Source organism: Triticum urartu, chromosome 3A (assembly GCF_056163025.1).
Source record: "Triticum urartu cultivar PI428250 chromosome 3A, HENAU_Tu73, whole genome shotgun sequence".
NCBI lineage: Eukaryota > Viridiplantae > Streptophyta > Magnoliopsida > Poales > Poaceae > Triticum > Triticum urartu.
In genome coordinates, this window is record NC_141875.1 from 572,689,955 (window position 1) to 572,711,577 (window position 21,623).

The 21,623-nt window shown below is 45.1% G+C and overlaps 1 protein-coding gene across 1 annotated transcript; it reads left to right on the top strand.

Annotated features, from left to right (window-relative positions):
• Positions 1 to 18,249: 18,249 nt before the first annotated feature.
• Positions 18,250 to 21,124, top strand: LOC147980576 (uncharacterized). The gene is made up of 4 exons (XM_087515669.1): positions 18,250 to 19,189; positions 19,782 to 20,324; positions 20,442 to 20,621; positions 20,901 to 21,124. Exons 1-4 carry the CDS (start codon positions 18,250 to 18,252, stop codon positions 21,122 to 21,124), a joined length of 1,887 nt encoding a protein of 628 aa, XP_087371795.1.
• Positions 21,125 to 21,623: the final 499 nt, after the last annotated feature.

A 21,623-nucleotide genomic window follows, 5' to 3' on the forward strand; every position in this document is an offset into this window, starting at 1 on the left:
GGGTAGGGCTATGTTGAAACCAACGAACTCGTAAATAACGGTTCATCCCTTGAATGCTATGCAAAGAAAACAGACAGACAACACAATAAGTTCTGCTAGCACATTAAGTTGACGTACATCCCTTTCTGAAAAAAGTTCACGTACAAAATTAGAACAAGTCACAATCAAATGTACTGGCACATCAGTGCTTCACACCCATAGCTCAGATTTAACTAGTATCTGACAAGATTTTTCAGTTGTTACCTCAAATTAGAGCACATCCATGCAGCTAGCCATGCCTCTTCTCCCAAAGAAACAGTGGCCTCCACCGCGCGATGGAGTAGGCCCTGTGCCATCCATCATTCCGAGCAACACGGGGAAAGTCTGACGTTGACTCCTGTAATGTACGTCGTCAACGGACCCTAGCACCAGCGTCGACGGCATGACTTCAATTGATGGATTGACCACTTCTTCGACATGCACGAACACTCGATATAGGTACATCCCTAATGTGGTCCGCGGCGGCCTTCGTGGCGACGAATAGTACAACCCCGGTTCTTGCACCGGTATCTCAACACCAATCACCTTCGTTATGGTGGACGGCTTCTTCATCCATGCCATAACCGTCAGAGCCCAGCTGTCTGGAGGAACAGACATACTTAAGTGCTCACCTTCAAGGTCGTTGATAATCTCATTCATGGACTCACTGTTCCAAGCACGTCGATGCATGCCGTGGAAGGTAAGCTTTGTTAAAAACTCAAGCTCAGAGGGCACCAAGACCCATCCTGGGTGCCACCGATCAAAGCTCACTAGTGCGCCATCGCAGAATAAACGCCGGGAAGATTCGAACACACGACTGCAGTCGAAAGTTGTCCGGAACCCGATGAAGAAATCAGCCGGTGGCGGACAGACTTCGATGAGCAAGTCACTTATTTGGATGCCGTGCGCAATGCCAAGAGCTTTGACAAGGTCGTCCGGCAAGACGAGAGGCCGGTCGCCGTTGATGGTTACCATCAGCACTTTGTCGGCAAACTGGTCGTCAAGCACCGCCGTGCCACTAATAAGCGATAGCACGCAGCGACCGAAGGCATGACAGACCTCAGGATCTCCGGCTCGGAGAGCCGCGTTGACCGGCGACATGATTGTGAGCCTGAGTACAGGGAGTACAAGAGGGGTATTTGGGGGTACTGGAGTAGGAATTGAGATTCCAGAGGTGGTGGAGGGGCGGGATATTGGGGATGAAAAGGTAGCTTGAATTTCGAACACGCGCCAATATGCTCTCAGCGCGCAAGCGCATGAAAACACCGGTGGCGCCCACATGCCGGCCTAAGAGTCCTTATTCTTTATATTTTGGAGAGCCCGGCCTTTTTTTGAGGATCTTTTGAGAGCCCGGCCTGAGAGTCATAATTGACCTGTTTGGCATTGTGTTACTACTCGACCCATATTCAACGACACCTCGCTGGCCCAAACAAGTGTACATCATCGAAAAGACACTGAGTTCAAATTATATAAGTTGAAAAAAGGAGATACACTCTGAACACTGGAGAATGGTGATGCCCTCATTTAGCCCACCAGTAGTTCGAGACAATAAACAGTTCTAAACAACGATATATACAACATTCAAACACTGACTAGTGACTACTACTAACATATACAACAAGACATGATAGTTCATAAGAAGTCTTGCTACAGCACCAAAACGCACCCATCTGCAGTGCTCAGACTCTCGTGATCCAGACGAGAATGACATTCTAAACAGAGGCAACTATTACATAGTAAGAGTGACATAGACGAGGATGACCAAATGACAAGGAATATGCATAACAAAAGAAAGAACTACCCATCCAGAACAAGCAGCAAAGACAACAAAGTCATCGAAGAGGTGATCCAACACCATCATAATTTGCAGCCCCGCTTCAGCGACCAATGATCCGGAGACACCAGTACTCCACCCTTTCGACGTAACAGCCCAATTACCTATCAACCTGAAGGCTTGAACCACATCACTGCCTGTCGTAATTGAGACATCCAAGGATCAAAGTTAATCCAGATGCCTTTGTCATTCTCACCTTCTTTTGGCTGCAGGCTATATCGTTGACAACCAGGGGAGTTTGCTCCTCTACTCCTAGGGCTCGCCGTGTAGACATAGTTTTCCATAGCAAACAGAGCCTCTCTGCCATTAAGGTCCTTGCGAATGGTGATCTCCTGGTTAATCGGATAATCGAGTCTGAGAAACAGAGACTGTGAACCAAGGCTGTTTACCCGCCTCCAACTAAAAAATCCTGAAGGCCCCAACAAGCTGGTATCCTGCTCATAGACGTAACAACCACTGTCTAGATACTCACGTATGTCATGGTGCTTGTATACAGTGGGGTTTTTGCAATATAAATTTTCCGGCTCATGTGTCCGAATGATCATCATTCTTTTACCGTCATCTGATCGAGCGAGGAACCAGTTGTGCTTCCCTATTTTTGGCAAAGGTGGTGTGATTACAAAGGGCAGTAACTGTAGGGACACTGCATCATATCAAAAAGGACAGTCATTGTTGATGTAAGATCAACATTGTTCAGAGTATGAGTAGGATAATGCAAGAAACAACATTGATATGTCCCTATTGGAACTGGGAGGAAAATACAGGAAAATGTATACTGGATTCAAAAATATAGTAGTGCCATGCATGGTTATACTCATGTTATCTCACAATCGATTCTTCACAGGAAACTACCATGTCATGCATGTTATGGAATCATGTTCTGTCCTCACAAACAAATTATTCAAGGTAACTAACATACCATGCATTGTTATATAGTCATGTTCTGTGGGAATTTTTTTTGTGAGGATATTATTCTAGCCATTGATTGCTGAAGGGTGAATATAGGTATGTACACATGGTAAGCATTACAGGATTTCACTACTTCCAAATATAGAGTTCTCCATATGCACATTTACTTCCCTAATGTATGGTTAGATGAAACCAACAGTGTGGTGCATGTTTCTACATCATGAAAATGAGGAAACCAACATGGCCATTGATACACACTCATATTTAGTAGTAGTATATAGATTACTATAAAATAAGGAGAATATCCATATATTCCTAATGGTTTGATTATTCAGGGGTACAAATTGGCTATAATGACATGATCACAATCGCATGAATTCAGTCATTCCAAATATAGCTAATTTTCGGCGTCTCTAATACATTGCCATAGTTCTACTCAAATTCTGTTCAAACAAGGATATGCCAATCATCACAAAAAGTTCAAACAGTGTCATGGCATCATCATTAACATGAGATGGAAACAACTTACACGCGTCGTCCCAGCAATACGTGGTGCCATCTGCTTTGTCGATCGTGTAGATGATGCCATTGTGTTCAGTATCATCACAGAAGTGTGTATCAGCTTTGACGATGATCCACTGCGAGCTGAGTTGTCTCCAGCTAAAGAAGGCACCGACGTAAAGATAGGCGAGTCCACGGTCGAACAAGGCAATTAGCTTGAAGTCTGCATAATTCGCATGTCGTGTGGGCACTTGGCAGATTACAATCTTCTGCAAACCAAGGTCCGTCCAACTGACCTGGTAATCTAGATGACTAGGACCGCGATGGTAAAACTCTATATAATCCAACGGAGGAAGGATAATCTCATGGGAGGTCTGGAAGTTCGTGATCACCAACTTTTTACCGTCTTCTCTGAAGGCAGCCATCGAGTGGGAGTTCATGCCGACCCAGTACATACCTGCCAAGAAGTTTTGGGCGATGGTGAGCTGATCAAAGTCGAGGGAAATGATGTACGGCGATCCACTACATACTTGCAAAGAAGTTTCGGCTAATGGGGATCGGATTGAAGTTGAGGGGCATCATGTACGCCTCTGTATTATGGTGAGCCAATCTCACAAGACCAGATAGCAGCAAGCAGGGTGTCTTGAAAAGCTTCGGCCTCGCTTCAATGATGGCCGTGTGCATGCCCCTCGAGCATGCAGACAGCTGAGGGCGCTCAACATATCCATACACGAACAACAGAAGTCGAGGACGTCACTGGGGAGATTGCTCCAATCGCGGCTCATATGGATCCTGCGCGGTTCGCGTTCGGCCATGGTGGAGTTTGGAAGGTGTGGTTTTGGGGGGCTTGATTTACTGGGGAGAAGACTGTCGGTGCTGGAGCAGCCAGCGAGGGAATAGTGGTACTGGGGGAGGCGAGCGAGGCGAGGGTATGCGGGGGCACAGTGAGAAAATGAAGAGTGACCTCAGGATCTCCGGCGAGACGGAGAGGGAGTGGTGCTAGGGGAGAGGGAGACGAGGCGAGGCATGTGATGGGTTTCGTAGTAATTTCAAAAATTTCCTACGCACACGCAAGATCATGGTGATGCATAGCAACAAGAGGGGAGAGTGTGATCTATGTACCCTTGTAGATCGACAACGGAAGCGTTTGGTTGATGTAGTCGTACGTCTCCACGGCCCGACCGATCAAGCACCGAAACTACGGCACCTCTGAGTTCTAGCACACGTTCAGCTCGATGAAGATCCCCGGACTCCGATCCAGCAAAGTGTCGGGGAAGAGTTCCGTTAGCACGACGGCGTGGTGACGATCTTGATGCACTATCGTCGCAGGGCTTCGCCTAAGCACCGCTACAATATTATCGAGGACTATGGTGGAAGGGGGCACCACACACGGCTAAGAATATGATCACGTGGATCAACTTGTGTGTCTAGGCGTGCCCCTGCCCCCGTATATAATGGAGCAAGGGGAGGAGGCCGGCCGGCCCTATAGGCGTGCCAAGGAGGAGTCCTCCTCCTAGTAGGACTCCTAATAGGAGGGGGAAATAAGTGGGGAGGGAGAGGGAAAGGGGGCACCGCCCCCCCTCTCCTAGTCCAATTCGGACCAGGGGGAGGAGGCCCGCGGCCCACCTTTGGCTGCCCCTCTCTCTTTCCACTAAGGCCCATATGGCCCATTACTTCTCCCGGTATGGTTCCGGTAACCCTCCGGCTCTCCGGTTTTCTCCGAAATCACTCGGAACACTTCCGGTGTCCGAATATAGCCGTCCAATATATCAATCTTTATGTCTCGACCATTTCGAGACTCCTCGTCATGTCCGTGATCACATCCGGGACTCCGAACTAGCTTCGGTACATCAAAACTCATAAACTCATAATACAACTGTCATCGAAACCTTAAGCGTGCGGACCCTACGGGTTCGAGAACAATGTAGACATGACCGAGACACGTCTCTGGTCAATAACCAATAGCGGAACCTGGATGCTCATATTGGCTCCTACATATTCTACGAAGATCTTTATCGGTCAGACCGCATAACAACATACGTTGTTCCCTTTGTCATCGGTATGTGAATTGCCTGAGATTCGATCATCGGTATCTCAATACCTAGTTCAATCTCATTACCGGCAAGTCTCTTTACTCGTTCCGTAATACATCATCTCACAACTAACTCATTAGTTGCAATGCTTGCAAGGCTTATGTGATGTGCATTACCGAGAGGGCCCAGAGATACCTCTCCGACAATCGGAGTGACAAATCCTAATCTCGAAATACGCCAACCCAACATGTACCTTTGGAGACACCTGTAGAGCTCCTTTATAATCACCCAGTTACGTTGTGACGGTTGGTAGCACACAAAGTGTTCCTCCGGCAAACGGGAGTTGCATAATCTCATAGTCATAGGAACATGTATAAGTCATGAAGAAAGCAATAGCAACATACTAAACGATCGGGTGCTAAGCTAATGGAATGGGTCATGTCAATCAGATCATTCATCTAATGATGTGATCCTGTTAATCAAATGACAACTCTTTGTCCATGGTTAGGAAACATAACCATCTTTGATTAACAAGCTAGTCTAGTAGAGGCATACTAGTGACACCCTGTTTGTCTATGTATTCACACATGTATTATGTTTCCGATTAATACAATTCTAGCATGAATAATAAACTTTTATCATGATATATAAGGAAATAAATAATAACTTTATTATTGGCTCTAGGGCATATTTCCTTCAGTCTCCCACTTGCACTAGAGTCAATAATCTAGATTACACAGTAATGATTCTAACACCCATGGAGCCTTGGTGCTGATCATGTTTTGCTCATGGAAGAGGCTTAGTCAACGGGTCTGCTACATTCAGATCTGTATGTATCTTGCAAATCTCTATGTCTCCCACTTGGACTAGATCCCGGATGGAATTGAAGCGTCTCTTGATGTGCTTGGTTCTCTTGTGAAATCTGGATTCCTTTGCCAAGGCAATTGCACCAATATTGTCACAAAAGATTTTCATCTTACCCAATGCACTAGGTATGACACCTAGATCGGATATGAACTCCTTCATCCAGACTCCTTCATTCGCTGCTTCCGAAGCAGCTATGTATTCCGCTTTACACATAGATCCCGCCTCGACGCTCTGTTTAGAACTGCACCAACTAACAGCTCCACCATTTAATGTAAACACGTATCCGGTTTGCGATTTAGAATCGTCCGGATCAGTGTCAAAGCTTGCATCAACGTAACCGTTTACGATGAGCTCTTTGTCACCTCCATATACGAGAAACATATCCTTAGTCCTTTTCAGGTACTTCAGGATGTTCTTGACCGCTGTCCAGTGATCCACTCCTGGATTACTTTGGTACCTCCCTGCTAGACTTATAGCAAGGCACACATTAGGTCTGGTGCACAACATTGCATACATGATAGAGCCTATGGCTGACGCATAGGGAACATCTTTCATTTTCTCTCTATCTTATGCAGTGGTCGGGCATTGAGTCTGACTCAACTTCACACCTTGTAACACAGGCAAGAACCCTTTCTTTGCTTGATCCATTTTGAACTTCTTCAAAATCTTGTCAAGGTATGTGCTTTGTGAAAGTCCAATTAAGCGTCTTGATCTATCTCTATAGATCTTTATGCCTAATATGTAAGTAGCTTCACCGAGGTCTTTCATTGAAAAACTCTTATTCAAGTATCCCTTTATGCTATCCAGAAATTCTATATCATTTCCAATCAGTAATATGTCATCCACATATAATATCAGAAATGCTACAGAGCTCCCACTCACTTTCTTGTAAATACAGGCTTCTCCAAAGGTCTGTATAAAACCAAATGCTTCGATCACACTATCAAAGCGTTTATTCCAACTCCGAGAGGCTTGCACCAGTCCATAAATGGATCGCTGGAGCTTGCACACTTTGTTAGCTCCCTTTGGATCGACAAAACCTTCCGGTTGCATCATATACAACTCTTCTTCCAGAAATCCATTCAGGAATATAGTTTTGACATCCATCTGCCAAATTTCATAATCATAAAATGCGGCAATTGCTAACATGATTCGGACAGACTTAAGCATCGCTACGGGTGAGAAGGTCTCATCGTAGTCAACCCCTTGAACTTGTCGAAAACCTTTTGTGACAAGTCGAGGTTTGTAGATAGTAATATTACCGTCAGCATCAGTCTTCTTCTTGAAGATCCATTTATTCTCAATTGCTTGCCGATCATCGGGCAAGTCAACCAAAGTCCATACTTTGTTCTCATACATGGATCCCATCTCAGATTTCATGGCTTCAAGCCATTTTTCGGAATCTGGGCTCACCATCGCTTCTTCATAGTTCGTAGGTTCATCATGATCTAGTAGCATGACTTCCAGAACAAGATTACCGTACCACTCTGGCGCGGATCTTACTCTGGTTGATCTACGAGGTTCAGTAGTATCTTGTTCTGAAGTTTCATGATCATTATCATTAGCTTCCTCACTAATTGGTGTAGGTGTCGCAGAAACAGGTTTCTGTGATGTACTACTTTCCAATAAGGGAGCAGGTACAGTTACCTCGTCAAGTTCTACTTTCCTCCCACTCACTTCTTTCGAGAGAAACTCCTTCTCTAGAAAGGATCCATTCTTAGCAACGAATGTCTTGCCTTCGGATCTGTGATAGAAGGTGTACCCAACAGTCTCCTTTGGGTATCCTATGAAGACACATTTCTCCGATTTGGGTTCAAGCTTATCAGGTTGAAGCTTTTTCACATAAGCATCGCAGCCCCAAACTTTAAGAAATGACACTTTGGTTTCTTGCCAAACCATAGTTCATAAGGTGTCGTCTCAATGGATTTTGATGGTGCCCTATTTAACGTGAATGCGGCCATCTCTAAAGCATAACCCCAAAATGATAGCGGTAAATTTGTAAGGGACATCATAGATCGCACCATATCAAGTAAAGTACGATTACGGCGTTCGGACACACCATTACGCTGAGGTGTTTCGGGTGGCGTGAGTTGCGAAACTATTCCGCATTGTTTCAGATGTAGACCAAACTCGTAACTCAAATATTCTCCTCCACGATCAGATCGCAAAAACTTTATTTTCTTGTTACGATGATTTTCAACTTCACTCTGAAATTCTTTGAACTTTTCAAATGTTTCAGACTTATGCTTCATTAAGTAGATATACCCATATCTGCTTAAATCATCTGTGAAGGTGAGAAAATAACGATATCCGCCACGAGCCTCAACATTCATCGGACCACATACATCTATATGTATGATTTCCAACAAATCTGTTGCTCTCTCCATTGTACCGGAGAACGGTGTTTTAGTCATCTTGCCCATAAGGCACGGTTCGCAAGTACCAAGTGATTCATAATCAAGAGGTTCCAAAAGTCCATCTGTATGGAGATTCTTCATGCGCTTTATACCAATATGACCTAAATGGTAGTGCCACAAATAAGTTGTACTATCATTGTCAACTCTGCATCTTTTGGCTTCAACATTATGAATATGTGTGTTACTACTATCGAGATTCATCAAAAATAGACCACTCTTCAAAGGTGCATGACCATAAAAGATATTACTCATATAAATAGAACAACCATTATTCTCTGATTTAAATGAATAACCGTCTCGCATTAAACAAGATCCAGATATAATGTTCATTCTCAACGCTGACACCAAATAACAATTATTTAGGTATAATACTAATCCCGAAGGTAGATGTAGAGGTAGCGTGCCGACCGCGATCACATCGACTTTAGAACCATTTCCCACGCGCATCGTCACCTCGCCCTTTGCCAGTGTTCGCTTAATCCGTAGTCCCTGTTTTGAGTTGCAAATATTAGCAACAGAACCAGTATCAAATACCCAGGTGCTACTGCGAGCTCTAGTAAGGTACACATCAATAACATGTATATTACATACACCTTTGTTCACCTTGCCATCCTTCTTATCCGCCAAATACTTGGGGCAGTTCCGCTTCCAGTGACCAGTCTGCTTGCAGTAGAAGCACTCAGTTTCAAGCATAGGTCTAGACTTGGGTTTCTTCTCCTGATCAGCAACTTGCTTGATTTTCTTCTTGAAGTTCCCCTTCTTCTTCCCTTTGCCATTTTTCTTGAAACTAGTGGTCTTGTTGACCATCAACACTTGATGCTTCTTCTTGATTTCTACCTCCGCAGCTTTCAGCATTGCGAAGAGCTCGGGAATAGTCTTATTCATCCCTTGCATATTATAGTTCATCACAAAGCTCTTGTAGCTTGGTGGAAGTGATTGGAGAGTTCTTTCAATGACGCAATCATATGGAAGATTAACTCCCATCTGAATCCAGTGATTATTATACCCAGACATTTTGAGTATATGCTCACTGACAGAACTGTTATCCTCCATCTTGCAGCTATAGAACTTATTGGAGACTTCATATCTCTCAATCTGGGCATTTGCTTGAAATATTAACTTCAACTCCTGGAACATCTCACATGCTCCGTGACGTTCAAAACGTCGTTGAAGTCCCGATTCTAAGCCGTAAAGCATGGCACACTGAACTATCGAGTAGTCATCAACTTTGCTCTGCCAAACGTTCATAACATCTGGTGTTGCTCCAGCAGCAGGCCTGGCACCCAGCGGTGCTTCGAGGACGTAATTCTTCTGTGCAGCAATGAGGATAATCCTCAAGTTACGGACCCAGTCCGTGTAATTGCTACCATCATCTTTCAACTTTGCTTTCTCAAGGAACACATTAAAATTTAACGAAACAACAGCACGGGCCATTTATCTACAATTAACATAAACAAGAAAGATACTATCAGGGACTAAGTTCATGATAAATTTAAGTTCAATTAATCATATTACTCAAGAACTCCCACTTAGATAGACATCCCTCTAATCATGTAAGTGATCACGTGATCCAAATCAACTAAACCATAACCGATCATCACGTGAAATGGAGTAGTTTTCAATGGTGAACATCGCTATGTTGATCATATCTACTATATGATTCACGCTTGATCTTTCGATCTCAGTGTTCCGAGGCCATATCTGCATATGCTAGGCTCGTCAAGTTTAACCTGAGTATTCTGCGTGTGCAAAACTGGCTTGCACCCATTGTAGATGGACGTAGAGCTTATCACACCCGATCATCACGTGGTTTCTGGGCACGACGAACTTTGGCAACGGTGCATACTCAGGGAGAACACTTTTTATCTTGAAATTTAGTGAGAGATCATCTTATAATGTTACCGTCAATCAATGCAAGATAAGATGCAAAAAAGATAAACATCACATGCAATCAATATAAGTGATATGATATGGCCATCATCATCTTGTGCTTGTGATCTCCATCCTTGAAGCACCGTCGTGATCACCATCGTCACCGGCGCGACACCTTGATCTCCATCGTAGCATTGTTGTCGTCTCGCCAATCTTATGCTTCTACGACTATCGCTACCGCTTAGTGATAAAGTAAAGCATTACAGGGCGTTTGCATTGCATACAATAAAGCGACAACCATATGGCTCCTGCCAGTTGCCGATAACTCGGTTACAAAACATGATCATCTCATACAATAAAATCATGTCTTGACCATATCACATCACAACATGCCCTGCAAAAACAAGTTAGACGTCCTCTACTTTGTTGTTGCAAGTTTTACGTGGCTGCTACGGGCTTAAGAAAGAACCAATCTTACCTATGCATCAAAACCACAACGATAGTTTGTCAAGTTGGTGCTGTTTTAACCTTCGCAAGGACCGGGCGTAGCCACACTCGGTTCAACTAAAGTTGGAGAAACTGTCACCCGCAAGCCACCTATGTGCAAAGAACGTCGGGAGAACCGGTCTCGCGTAAGCGTACGCGTAATGTCGGTCCGGGCCGCTTCGTCCAACAATACCGCCGAACCAAAGTATGACATGCTGGTAAGTAGTATGACTTATATCGCCCACAACTCACTTGTGTTCTACTCGTGCATATAACATCAACATATAAAAACCAGACTCGGATGCCACTGTTGGGTTTCGTAGTAATTTCAAAAATTTCCAACGCACACGCAAGTTCATGGTGATGCATAGCAACGAGAGGGGAGAGTGTGATCTACGTACCCTTGTAGATCGACAACGTAAGCGTTTGGTTGATGTAGTCGTACGTCTCCACGGCCCGACCGATCAAGCACCGACACTACGGCACCTCCGAGTTCTAGCACACGTTCAGCTCGATGACGATCCCCGGACTCCGATCCAGCAAAGTGTCGGGGAAGAGTTCCGTCAGCACGACGGCGTGGTGACGATCTTGATGCACTACCGTCGCAGGGCTTCGCCTAAGCATCGCTACAATATTATCGAGGACTATGGTGGAAGGGGGCACCGCACACGGCTAAGAATATGATCACGTGGATCAACTTGTGTGTCTAGGGGTGCCCCCTGCCCCCGTATATAAAGGAGCAAGGGGAGGAGGCCGGCCGGCCCTATAGGCGCGCCAAGGAGGAGTCCTCCTCCTAGTAGGAGTAGGACTCCTACTAGGAGGGGGAAAGAAGTGGGGAGGGAGAGGGAAAGGGGGGCGCCTCCCCCCCTCTCCTAGTCCAATTCGGACCAGGGGAGAGGAGGCGCGCGGCCCACCTTTGGCTTCCCCTCTCTCTTTCCACTAAGGACCATATGGCCCATTACTTCTCCCGGTAGGGTTCCGGTAACCCTCCGGCTCTCCGGTTTTCTCCGAAATCACCTGGAACACTTCCGGTGTCCGAATATAGCCGTCCAATATATCAATCTTTATGTCTCGACCATTTCGAGACTCCTCGTCATGTCCGTGATCACATCCGGGACTCCGAACTAGCTTAGGTACATCAAAACTCATAAACTCATAATACAACTGTCATCGAAACCTTAAGCATGCGGACCCTACGGGTTCGAGAACAATGTAGACATCACCGAGACACGTCTCTGGTCAATAACCAATAGCGGAACCTGGATGCTCATATTGGCTCCTACATATTCTACGAAGATCTTTATCGGTCAGACCGCATAACAACATACGTTGTTCCCTTTGTCATCGGTATGTTACTTCCCCGAGATTCGATCGTCGGTATCTCAATACCTAGTTCAATCTCGTTACCGGCAAGTCTCTTTACTCATTCCGTAATACATCATCTCACAACTAACTCATTAGTTGCAATGCTTGCAAGGCTTATGTGATGTGCATTACCGAGAGGTCCCAGAGATACCTCTCCGACAATCAGAGTGACAAATCCTAATCTCGAAATACGCCAACCCAACATGTACCTTTGGAGACATCTGTAGAGCTCCTTTATAATCACCCAGTTACGTTGTGACGTTTGGTAGCACACAAAGTGTTCCTCTGGCAAACGGGAGTTGCATAATCTCATAGTCATAGGAACATGTATAAGTCATGAAGAAAGAAATAGCAACATACTAAACGATCGGGTGCTAAGCTAATGGAATGGGTCATGTCAATCAGATCATTCATCTAATGATGTGATCCTGTTAATCAAATGACAACTCTTTGTCCATGGTTAGGAAACATAACCATCTTTGATTAACAAGCTAGTCTAGTAGAGGCATACTAGTGACACTCTGTTTGTCTATGTATTCACACATGTATTATGTTTCCGGTTAATACAATTCTAGCATGAATAATAAACTTTTATCATGATATATAAGGAAATAAATAATAACTTTATTATTGCCTCTAGGGCATATTTCCTTCAGCATGCTATACAGCGGCGGTGATAGTGACTGCACATTGCACAAGTTGAGGCTGACTTTGGTAACCCGGACACGCCGCCTGGACTGGTGTCACCTCAGGCGCAGTGTCTTGTCACTTCACTGTGAGGACCGGATGAATACTAGTATTTTGACCATCAAGTGTACCACAATTGTACAACTACTACTACTACTACTACTACTACTACTACTACTACTACTACTACTACTACTACTACTACTACTACTACTACTACTACTACTACTACTACTACTACTACTACTACTACTACTACTACTACTACTACTAGTAGTAGTAGTAGTAGTAGTAGTAGTAGTAGTAGTAGGACTAGTAGGAACATGAGTACACTCCCGTGCTAGCATGCCTCTGGGTTCACTTCATCCTCCAGCTATCATCCATATTGCAAGTAGAACCAAATTCTCGTGCATGCGGAAGCGCGAAGAAGGACTTTTCTTTTTTTAGGATAACCGCATATTCCTTAATTGTAGTCGGAACATGAGTAGTACTCCCTCTAGTCCTCTTTTGTCTACGCATAACTTTTTCAGTATTTCTGTAATTAGTCTACGTATATACCCTTTTGCATGCGCACATTTCCCTCCATGCCCCGCATTCATAGCATTAATTAGTGTACGCATGAGCAGTTGTAGCCAAACTCCAGCCAATAAACTGCAGAATACGAGTGGGCCATTCTGTGCGCGTGGGAGAGAGAAAAGGCAACCGAAGAGCCCATCCAATCAATTGCATGCAGCCGTCTAACCGCCGCAGCTTCCCTCATTCATGCACATAACTTCTCCCATTTACTTCTCCATCGGGAACCGATTTTCCTCGGCTTTTTCACTACTCCTTGATCTTCATTTGCATCCAAACCACACTGCATTCACATCGTTTTAACCTCTTCACATCCTCCTGGAGTAATTCCGGAGCCCCTATACATAATCATCTTCTTCAGTTAGACTAGGCATCTTATCCTAATTCTCCAAACCATAGCCCTCCGGTCCAGCGGTTCCAAATGGTGAAAGAGATCAAGATGTAGGTTTTTAGCATCCAACATGTCCTCGTCGAAGGCTCGTTGAGCATCGTTGCCACAATCACCGACCACCCAAGGGTTGTTCGGAAGCGGATCAATGTGACAGCCTGGGTTTTGCCCTTTCTTATTTCCTTGATTTTTCATTTGAATGTTTTTGAAACTTGGAGTTTCTGAATCTTATCATATGGACTTAAACACTTGGGAATCCTTGGCTTTCACCCAAGTGCTTAACTTCCCTCCTAAATCATCATTTCACTTCTGACCCACCCAAAAATAATCTTTGGAATATTTTTCTTAAATGAAAAATATTCATTTTCTTTCCAAAAACCGTAAGCCAAATCTGTTTGCTTCAAAGCAACCCCAATTTGTATGGCTCAGAAAAATCAGAGATAATTCAGAAATATTCTGTGAACCCTAGTGCACCTTCTTGAGCAAAAAAATTTCATCACTTTTTGGATTATTTTTGCTACAGAAAATCTTTTCTATTCTGGACAGAAATGGTGGTTTCTACAGCAACTACCATTTTACTTGCTCCATTTGACCTGAACTTTCTTGTGCATCTTTACCTGAGTAACTTATCACTAGCCTCCAAAGCACAGCTTCAAACTCCAAGCCATTTGACCACAATAACATCACCAAGTTACTGACCAAAAACTTACTTGGTGTGTGAAAACTTCTCTACTGCACCTGGATCCAAACAAAATCATGGTAACACTCAAAACTACCACGAACAACATGCCAGACATTGAGTTTTTGCTTAGATCGACTTGATGTCATAGTTCACGCGGTGACCGCATTCGTCCAGGCGTGCTGGCATGCAGTCGACGCACTCTGCGACGCGCCTGAGCCTATGTTGCTCGCATGATCGCTTCCCCGCCTGCCCAACCATGCCAACTCTCTCCACCATCATCGTCTCAACGTTCTTAACTCCTCCCTGGCGCTCGCCGACGCCGGAGCTCGCCGCAGCGAGCACGGGCAAGGTCCGGCCAGCCCAACAGTGCGGAGCGCACTATGCTCGTCGCCATCCTCTTGATCCTATGCTCGTCTCCGCCCGCCCACAATGGTCGCGTGACCTCCGTCGCCTTCTCCCCCTCTCACTGACGCCGCTCGTCGCCGGGCGCCGTGGACATGTGTCCAGCGGCGGAGCCCGGATCACCCTCGCCGCTCGCCTATAAATAGAGCCCGCTCCAGCCTCCTCGAGCACCATCCAGCACTCACACACACCCCACGATCGAGTAGGAAGTCGGAGCCCGGCCGGGTAGGCCTCGGGCCGCCGTCCCCGAGCTCGAGCTTGCCGACGATCCCTTCTGGTCGCTGCAGTAGCTCCAGCTTCTCCCAGGCCTGGGTGACCCCTCCAGGGCCTCTGCCTCTCTCCGGTGAGGCCATCTCGCCCACTTGGATCCCCTGGAGTGGCCTCTTCTCGCCGTCTTCCTCAACTCCGGTGACCTCCACGTTCTGCCTCCGCTTGCGAGGTTGATTCCGACGCCGTCCGACCGCCCCTAGCTACGCTACGGGTACGGGCAGGTGCGCCTCAACCCCCTCTTGCCATCCCTCCCTCTCATTTGGGCCAAGGAGCCGTCGTTGCCGGCGAGAGCTCCGGCGAAGCCGCGGCCCCCTCTGTTTCCTTCTCCCTCTTCCCCACCTGAGTAGCGGGGCTCGCTAGTCAGCCACTAAGTACGCGCGCGATGAGGTACGAGTGGTGGCGCCCCTGGGCTTTACGCCTTTGACGTCACCCCCAGTCTATTTCTTTTATTCAAATTCATTTGAATTTACAGAACACTTCAAACAGTTATAACTTTTCAACCATAAGTCCAAATGAATTGATTCTTTTTGCATTGTGTTCTTTGATAAGAAATCTAGAGCTCACCAAAGATGAGATTTTTCTGAGCTGTCTAGAATTTTTGGTGATTTTTAGAAGTGTTCTTGATATTTTCTTTTTGTGTTTAAAACTATTTTCAGAAGGTGAAGCTTGTCTTGAGGATCACTAGGAGGCTTGTGAACCTCATCTACACTAAGGCAAGCCACAACAACATTTTCATGGTGCCACTTCAATATTTGTGATTTTATTACTTGAATGAAATGATTAATCCATGCATTTAAATGATTATGGAGTTATTTATATTCTGTTAAACATTGGTTAGTTGTTATGCTTGATCTACAGAGTGGGTGAAACTAGTTTAGTGGATAAAGCAAGATAAGACTTATTTGAGGTGATGTTAGAAATAATTTTGTTATACATGTTAGCAATTATTTAAAGCTATGTTTTTCCCCTCTTAGATTGATAAAAATTTGTTAGAAAAGGTCGTGTTAAATACTTGTTTAATCATATTACTTGTCTTACAGAATGTTTGAACCCTACTTAGTGATAAAGAAAGTAAGAGTTGTTGATAGTGAAATCTTTTTGACAAGCATAAGATAAATTTATCGGAGTTACTTTCTTGCGTAAGAAGTCAATAAAACTGGTTGCAAAATATTTTGGTTAAGTTGTGAGTTATTTGAGCAAGTAGAGTAATTTGAGTTGTTGACGTTATGCTTGGTGTGTATAAGGATGACATCGGTTATTTTTATCACTATATGATGCATGTGTTGTTTTGCATTTCATGGCATGCTGTGACACCGGTCATTTTTAGTTTAAGGTTAAACCTGAATATAACTCAACTTGAATATATCGTTGACTGGGTCATGGTGCCGCTGAATCGAGTTTCTTTCCAGTGCAACCACATTTGCCTTTGTGGGAAGGCCTTGATTCGGTCCATTGACATGGCCTAGCAATGCATGGTAAACCGGTCGCTCTGAGCCGGGGTGCCACAACGTTTGGTATCAGAGCCGTGCTGACTGTAGGCCACGCTAGACTACGACGCACTAGATACGAGTTTTAGTTGAGTACCTGTAGTAATTTGTGCTGATTATTGAGTTGCATGCATTTGGTTTATATATTTATGCTAACCTGCTAATGGTTGTGGGTGTAGATGGCTCCGGTGTCGTATCCGTGCCAGTTGCAGCTGATGTCGTACACGTCACCGCACCTCCTTCGCAAAGTGTGGCGTCGGCTATACCCTCTCGGAGACGACCCAGTCTATCATGTGTACCGGGAGCATCTAGCTGATTCAGTATATGAGTATCACGCAGTGGTCACTCTGCGCACTAGTTTCGATTCCAGCTCTTACACTCGCACTTCTCGGAGCAGTTATGCCTCCATCGCTTCTCAGGCTGTCCAGTTTGCTGCATTTGAGGTCCTTGTCGAACTTCGCTACAACAAGGTCCGAATGCAGAACCACCCAGGTTTCTACTACTACCCATCTATGCACGACAACGGTCGTGTCCGTTTCCCTCTCATTGATTCAGAGTCTGATAGTGTTGCTAGCCACCTTGCTTGTTATATCACTACTAGCTATCTCATGATCCACGAGCTGGCTCGAGAGCTGACTTGTACTCGTACTGCTTTAGCCACTACTTTGGCCACTTCTAGATCTGCCACTACTCCATCTTCACTGGGATTTACCCCTTATGTCCTAGTCAGTTCTAGATCCCCAATTTCGCCGGTTACTCCGCCGGGTAGCACGGGCGTATCGGCCGCGAACCCTCTCAGTACTCCTGCCGAGTGGGTCTCACTTCTTGCTACTCCTGTAGCCCCGATGCTTCATCCTACCCCTGCCCCTGAGGGAGAGCCCTCGAGGTAGCGCCGTCGTGTTACCTTTAACCCGGAGGTTTCCGTTAACCACGTCAGTTCAGGATCCGAGACCACTCCAGGGGAGGACGCCGCAGCACCAGCAGAGCAGTAGTATCTTTGAGTATTCGCAGTTGTTTGGATTATGTATGGATGTAGTCTTACGAGTCATGATGTTTCATTGCCTGTATGAGAGTAGTGAACCAGTCATGTTGTTTACTTTTCATGTATGAGTCTATGTATAATTATGTTGGGACTTTATTCGCCACATTTTTTTCGCTCTTCTGCTTTCTTCCGGGATTTGTCGCTGGCTTTTCCCCAATTTAGTTTTGGGTGTTTCTCATATCGATTGTGTTGTCTTGGGAAAAATACACAATAGGATGACGCGGGGAGGCAGCAGTAGCAACGTTCGTGAGGGAACTCCTATTCGTCGTTTCGCACGACAGGCAGGACATTCTCCCGAGCCGTACGTTCAGCCACCACCTCCACCGCCTGATCCTCCCTCCACCGAGCAAATTCTGCGTATGTTTGAAGAAAAAAGGAACAATGATCTGATTGAAATATTGAGAAGTGTTCAAGCTATGGTTGGACAGAATGGAAATCAGAATGGTCATCACTCAAAGCTGTCAGAATTTCAGAGGACCAATCCACCCAGTTTCAGTCAGATTGTTGACCCAATGGATGCAGACGACTGGTTAGGCACAATGGAGAAAAAGCTTGAGATTGCCCGTACTGAAGGAAATGATAAAGTTCCATTTGTAACTCATTACCTTGAAGGCGCATCTGCCATATGGTGGGAAAATACAAAGGCCATGTGGCCGATTGATGAGGAAATCACCTGGGAGAAATTTAAGGATAAGTTCCGAAAATATCATATCCCTACTAGAGTTATGAAGGCCAAGCAGCGTGAATTTCTCGCGGTCGTCCAAGGAAATCAGTCTGTGGATGAATATCTGCAAAAATTCAATCATTTGGCCCGTTACTCTCTGTATGACGTGGCCACCGGAGAAAGGAAGATTGACAGATTTCTTGGAAGTTTAAATCTGCAACTTCAGTGTGCTCTCAGTATGTTTGATTTCACGGATTTCCAAACTCTGGTGGACAAGGCGTTCATTGCTGAACGGGAGCACAAGCTTATCTCCGATAATAGGCCTACTAACGACAACAAGCGCAAGTTTGAGCCAAAGAAGGATGGGCCACCTGTGCAAAAGGCTCGTACCTGGCAGCAGACTCAGGTAGAATACAAGCCAAATTGGCAGCAGAATGTTAGCAAGACCACCACTCAAGTCAAGAATATTGTGACCAATCCAATGCATGAGGAGCGTCAGCGCAATAATTCTTGTTTCATTTGTGGGCAACATGGACATTATGCCAAGCAGTGCCCCAAGAATAACAAGACGAATGCCCTAAGTCGGTCGCAAGTCAATTTTATGGAGTCGTGGCCAAACCAACAAAACTTCACCGGGCACGTGCATCATATCTCCGCCGATGAAGCCCAAGAAAAGCCAGAAGTCGTCATTGGTATGTTTTCTATTAATGACATACCTTCCATAATTTTATTTGACTCTGGGCTTCGCATTCTTTTATTTCTCGGAGTTTTGCCACCCAAAACAATTTTCCTTGCACCATTTTGGGCAAAAATATGCTGGTACAAACCCCGGGATCCATAATCAAGAGCAATCTGGTCTGCCGTGATCTAGAGATCAATATCAACGGGGTCTGCTTTCCAACATCTCTGATAATCCTTGAGTCTGAAAAGTTGGATATTATATTGGGCATGAATTGGTTGACCAAATATCAAGTTTGCATAAACTGCGCAACTCGAGAAGTCAATCTGACCAGTCTGGATGGGCAGCTCACCAAATTCTATGCTCGCAAGAATATACCCAAGGCAGAATTTGTGTGCACTGTTGTGGTTGAATTGGAATTTATTCCTATGGTCCGTGAGTACCCTGATGTGTTTCCAGAATAACTGTCAGGCATGCCACCAGATCGGGAATTGGAGTTTGCCATAGATCTTGTGCCCGGAACCGCACCATTATACAAGAAGTATTACCGGATGCCCTCATCAGAATTAGTGGAGCTAAAGAAATATCTTGAAAAATTACTCCAGAAAGGTTATATTCGTCCCAGCTCCTCACCGTGGGGATCACCTACAATTTTCGTGGGCAAAAGGATGGTAGTCTCCGTATGTGCATAGATTACCGCCAGCTGAATGAGGTCACCATCAAAAATAAATACCCGCTGCCAAGGATTGATGATCTGATTGATCAGCTAAGTGGGGCCAAGGTATTCTCTAAAATTGATTTATGGACCGGATATCATCAGCTCAAGATTAAAAAGGAAGATATTCCTAAGACCGCATTCACAACTCGGTACGGTCTTTACGAATATACCATGATGTCCTTTGGTCTCACCAATGCCCCTGCTTTCTTCATGCATATGATGAACAAAGTATTTATGGACTTCCTCAACAAAATCGTGGTAGTCTTCATCGTTGACATCCTCATTTACTCCAAGGGTGAAGAAGAACACAAGGATCACCCCCGAGCAGTACTACAACGGCTCCGCGACCATCAGCTATACGCCAAGTTCAGTAAGTGTGAATTTTGGATCAAGAAGGTTGGATTTCTCGGACATGAACTATCCGCCGAAGGTATAGCCGTGGACCCGAGCAAATTAAAGGATGTGCTCGATTGGGTACCACCCACGACCGTGACACAGATCTGGAGTTTCCTCGGATTAGCTGGATACTATCGTCGTTTTATTGAAGGGTTTTCCAAAATTGCTAAACCCATGACGGAGCTGCTCAAAAAGGATACAAAGTTTAAGTGGAAAAAGGATTGTGAGAAGAGTTTTAATGAGCTGAAGATACAACTGACAACCGCACCTATATTGACTCTTCCAGACATTTATCGCAGCTTTGATGTGTACTGCGATGCCTCCAGACAAGGTATTGGTTGCGTGTTGATGCAAGACAGCAAGGTAGTAGCATATGGATCGCGACAGCTACGACCTCATGAGGGAAATTATCCTACTCATGATTCGGAATTGGCTGCAGTGGTTCATGCATTAAAAATTTGGAGACACTACCTCATTGGAAAAAGGTGCCAAATTTTTACCGACCAGAAAAGCCTCAAGTACATTTTCACTTAGCCAAATTTAAATCTCCGTCAGCGAAGATGGTTAGAGTTGGTAAAGGATTATGACCTTGGAATAAATTACCATCTAGTCAAGGCCAGCATCGTTCCTGATGCGCTCAGTCGAAAGCCCGTCAGCTTAAATGTCATGTTAAAATCATTGCCCACTAAACTCCAAGAGGAGATCGCTCAACTCAACTTGGTCATCATAGAGGCTGACCTCGCTAATATTTTGGAAGTTACCCCCACACTTGAGATGGAGATCTGCAAGGCACAGCCAGCTGACACCAACCTACAGAGACATGCCAAGGGCTAGATGGCAAAGTAGGCTTCTGACTTCTACAAGGACAAATTTGGTACCCTCCGATTCCGTGGACGCATTTGTGTGCCAAATCAACCGGACTTGAAGAAGAAAATCATGTCAGAAGCCCATGAATCCGCATATTCCATTCACCCGGGAGGTACGAAAATGTATGAGGACCTTAGAAAAATATTCTGGTGGGATGGAAAGAAGAAAGACATTGCCTATTTTGTAGCCTGCTGCGACGTATGCAACAAGGTGAAAGCAGATCATCAGAAACCAGCCGGACTTCTTCAACCGCTGCCAGTTTCACAGTGGAAATGGGATGACGTTTGCATGGATTTCATCACAGGATTGCCTAGGACTCAGCGAGGCAAGTATGCAATCTGGGTTATAATAGATACCGTGACCAAGGTTGCTCATTTCATTCCGATCAGCACCAGATACAGAGCAAATGAACTTGCACAACTGTATGTATCCAGGATCGTCAGTCTGCATGGACTACCCCGAACTA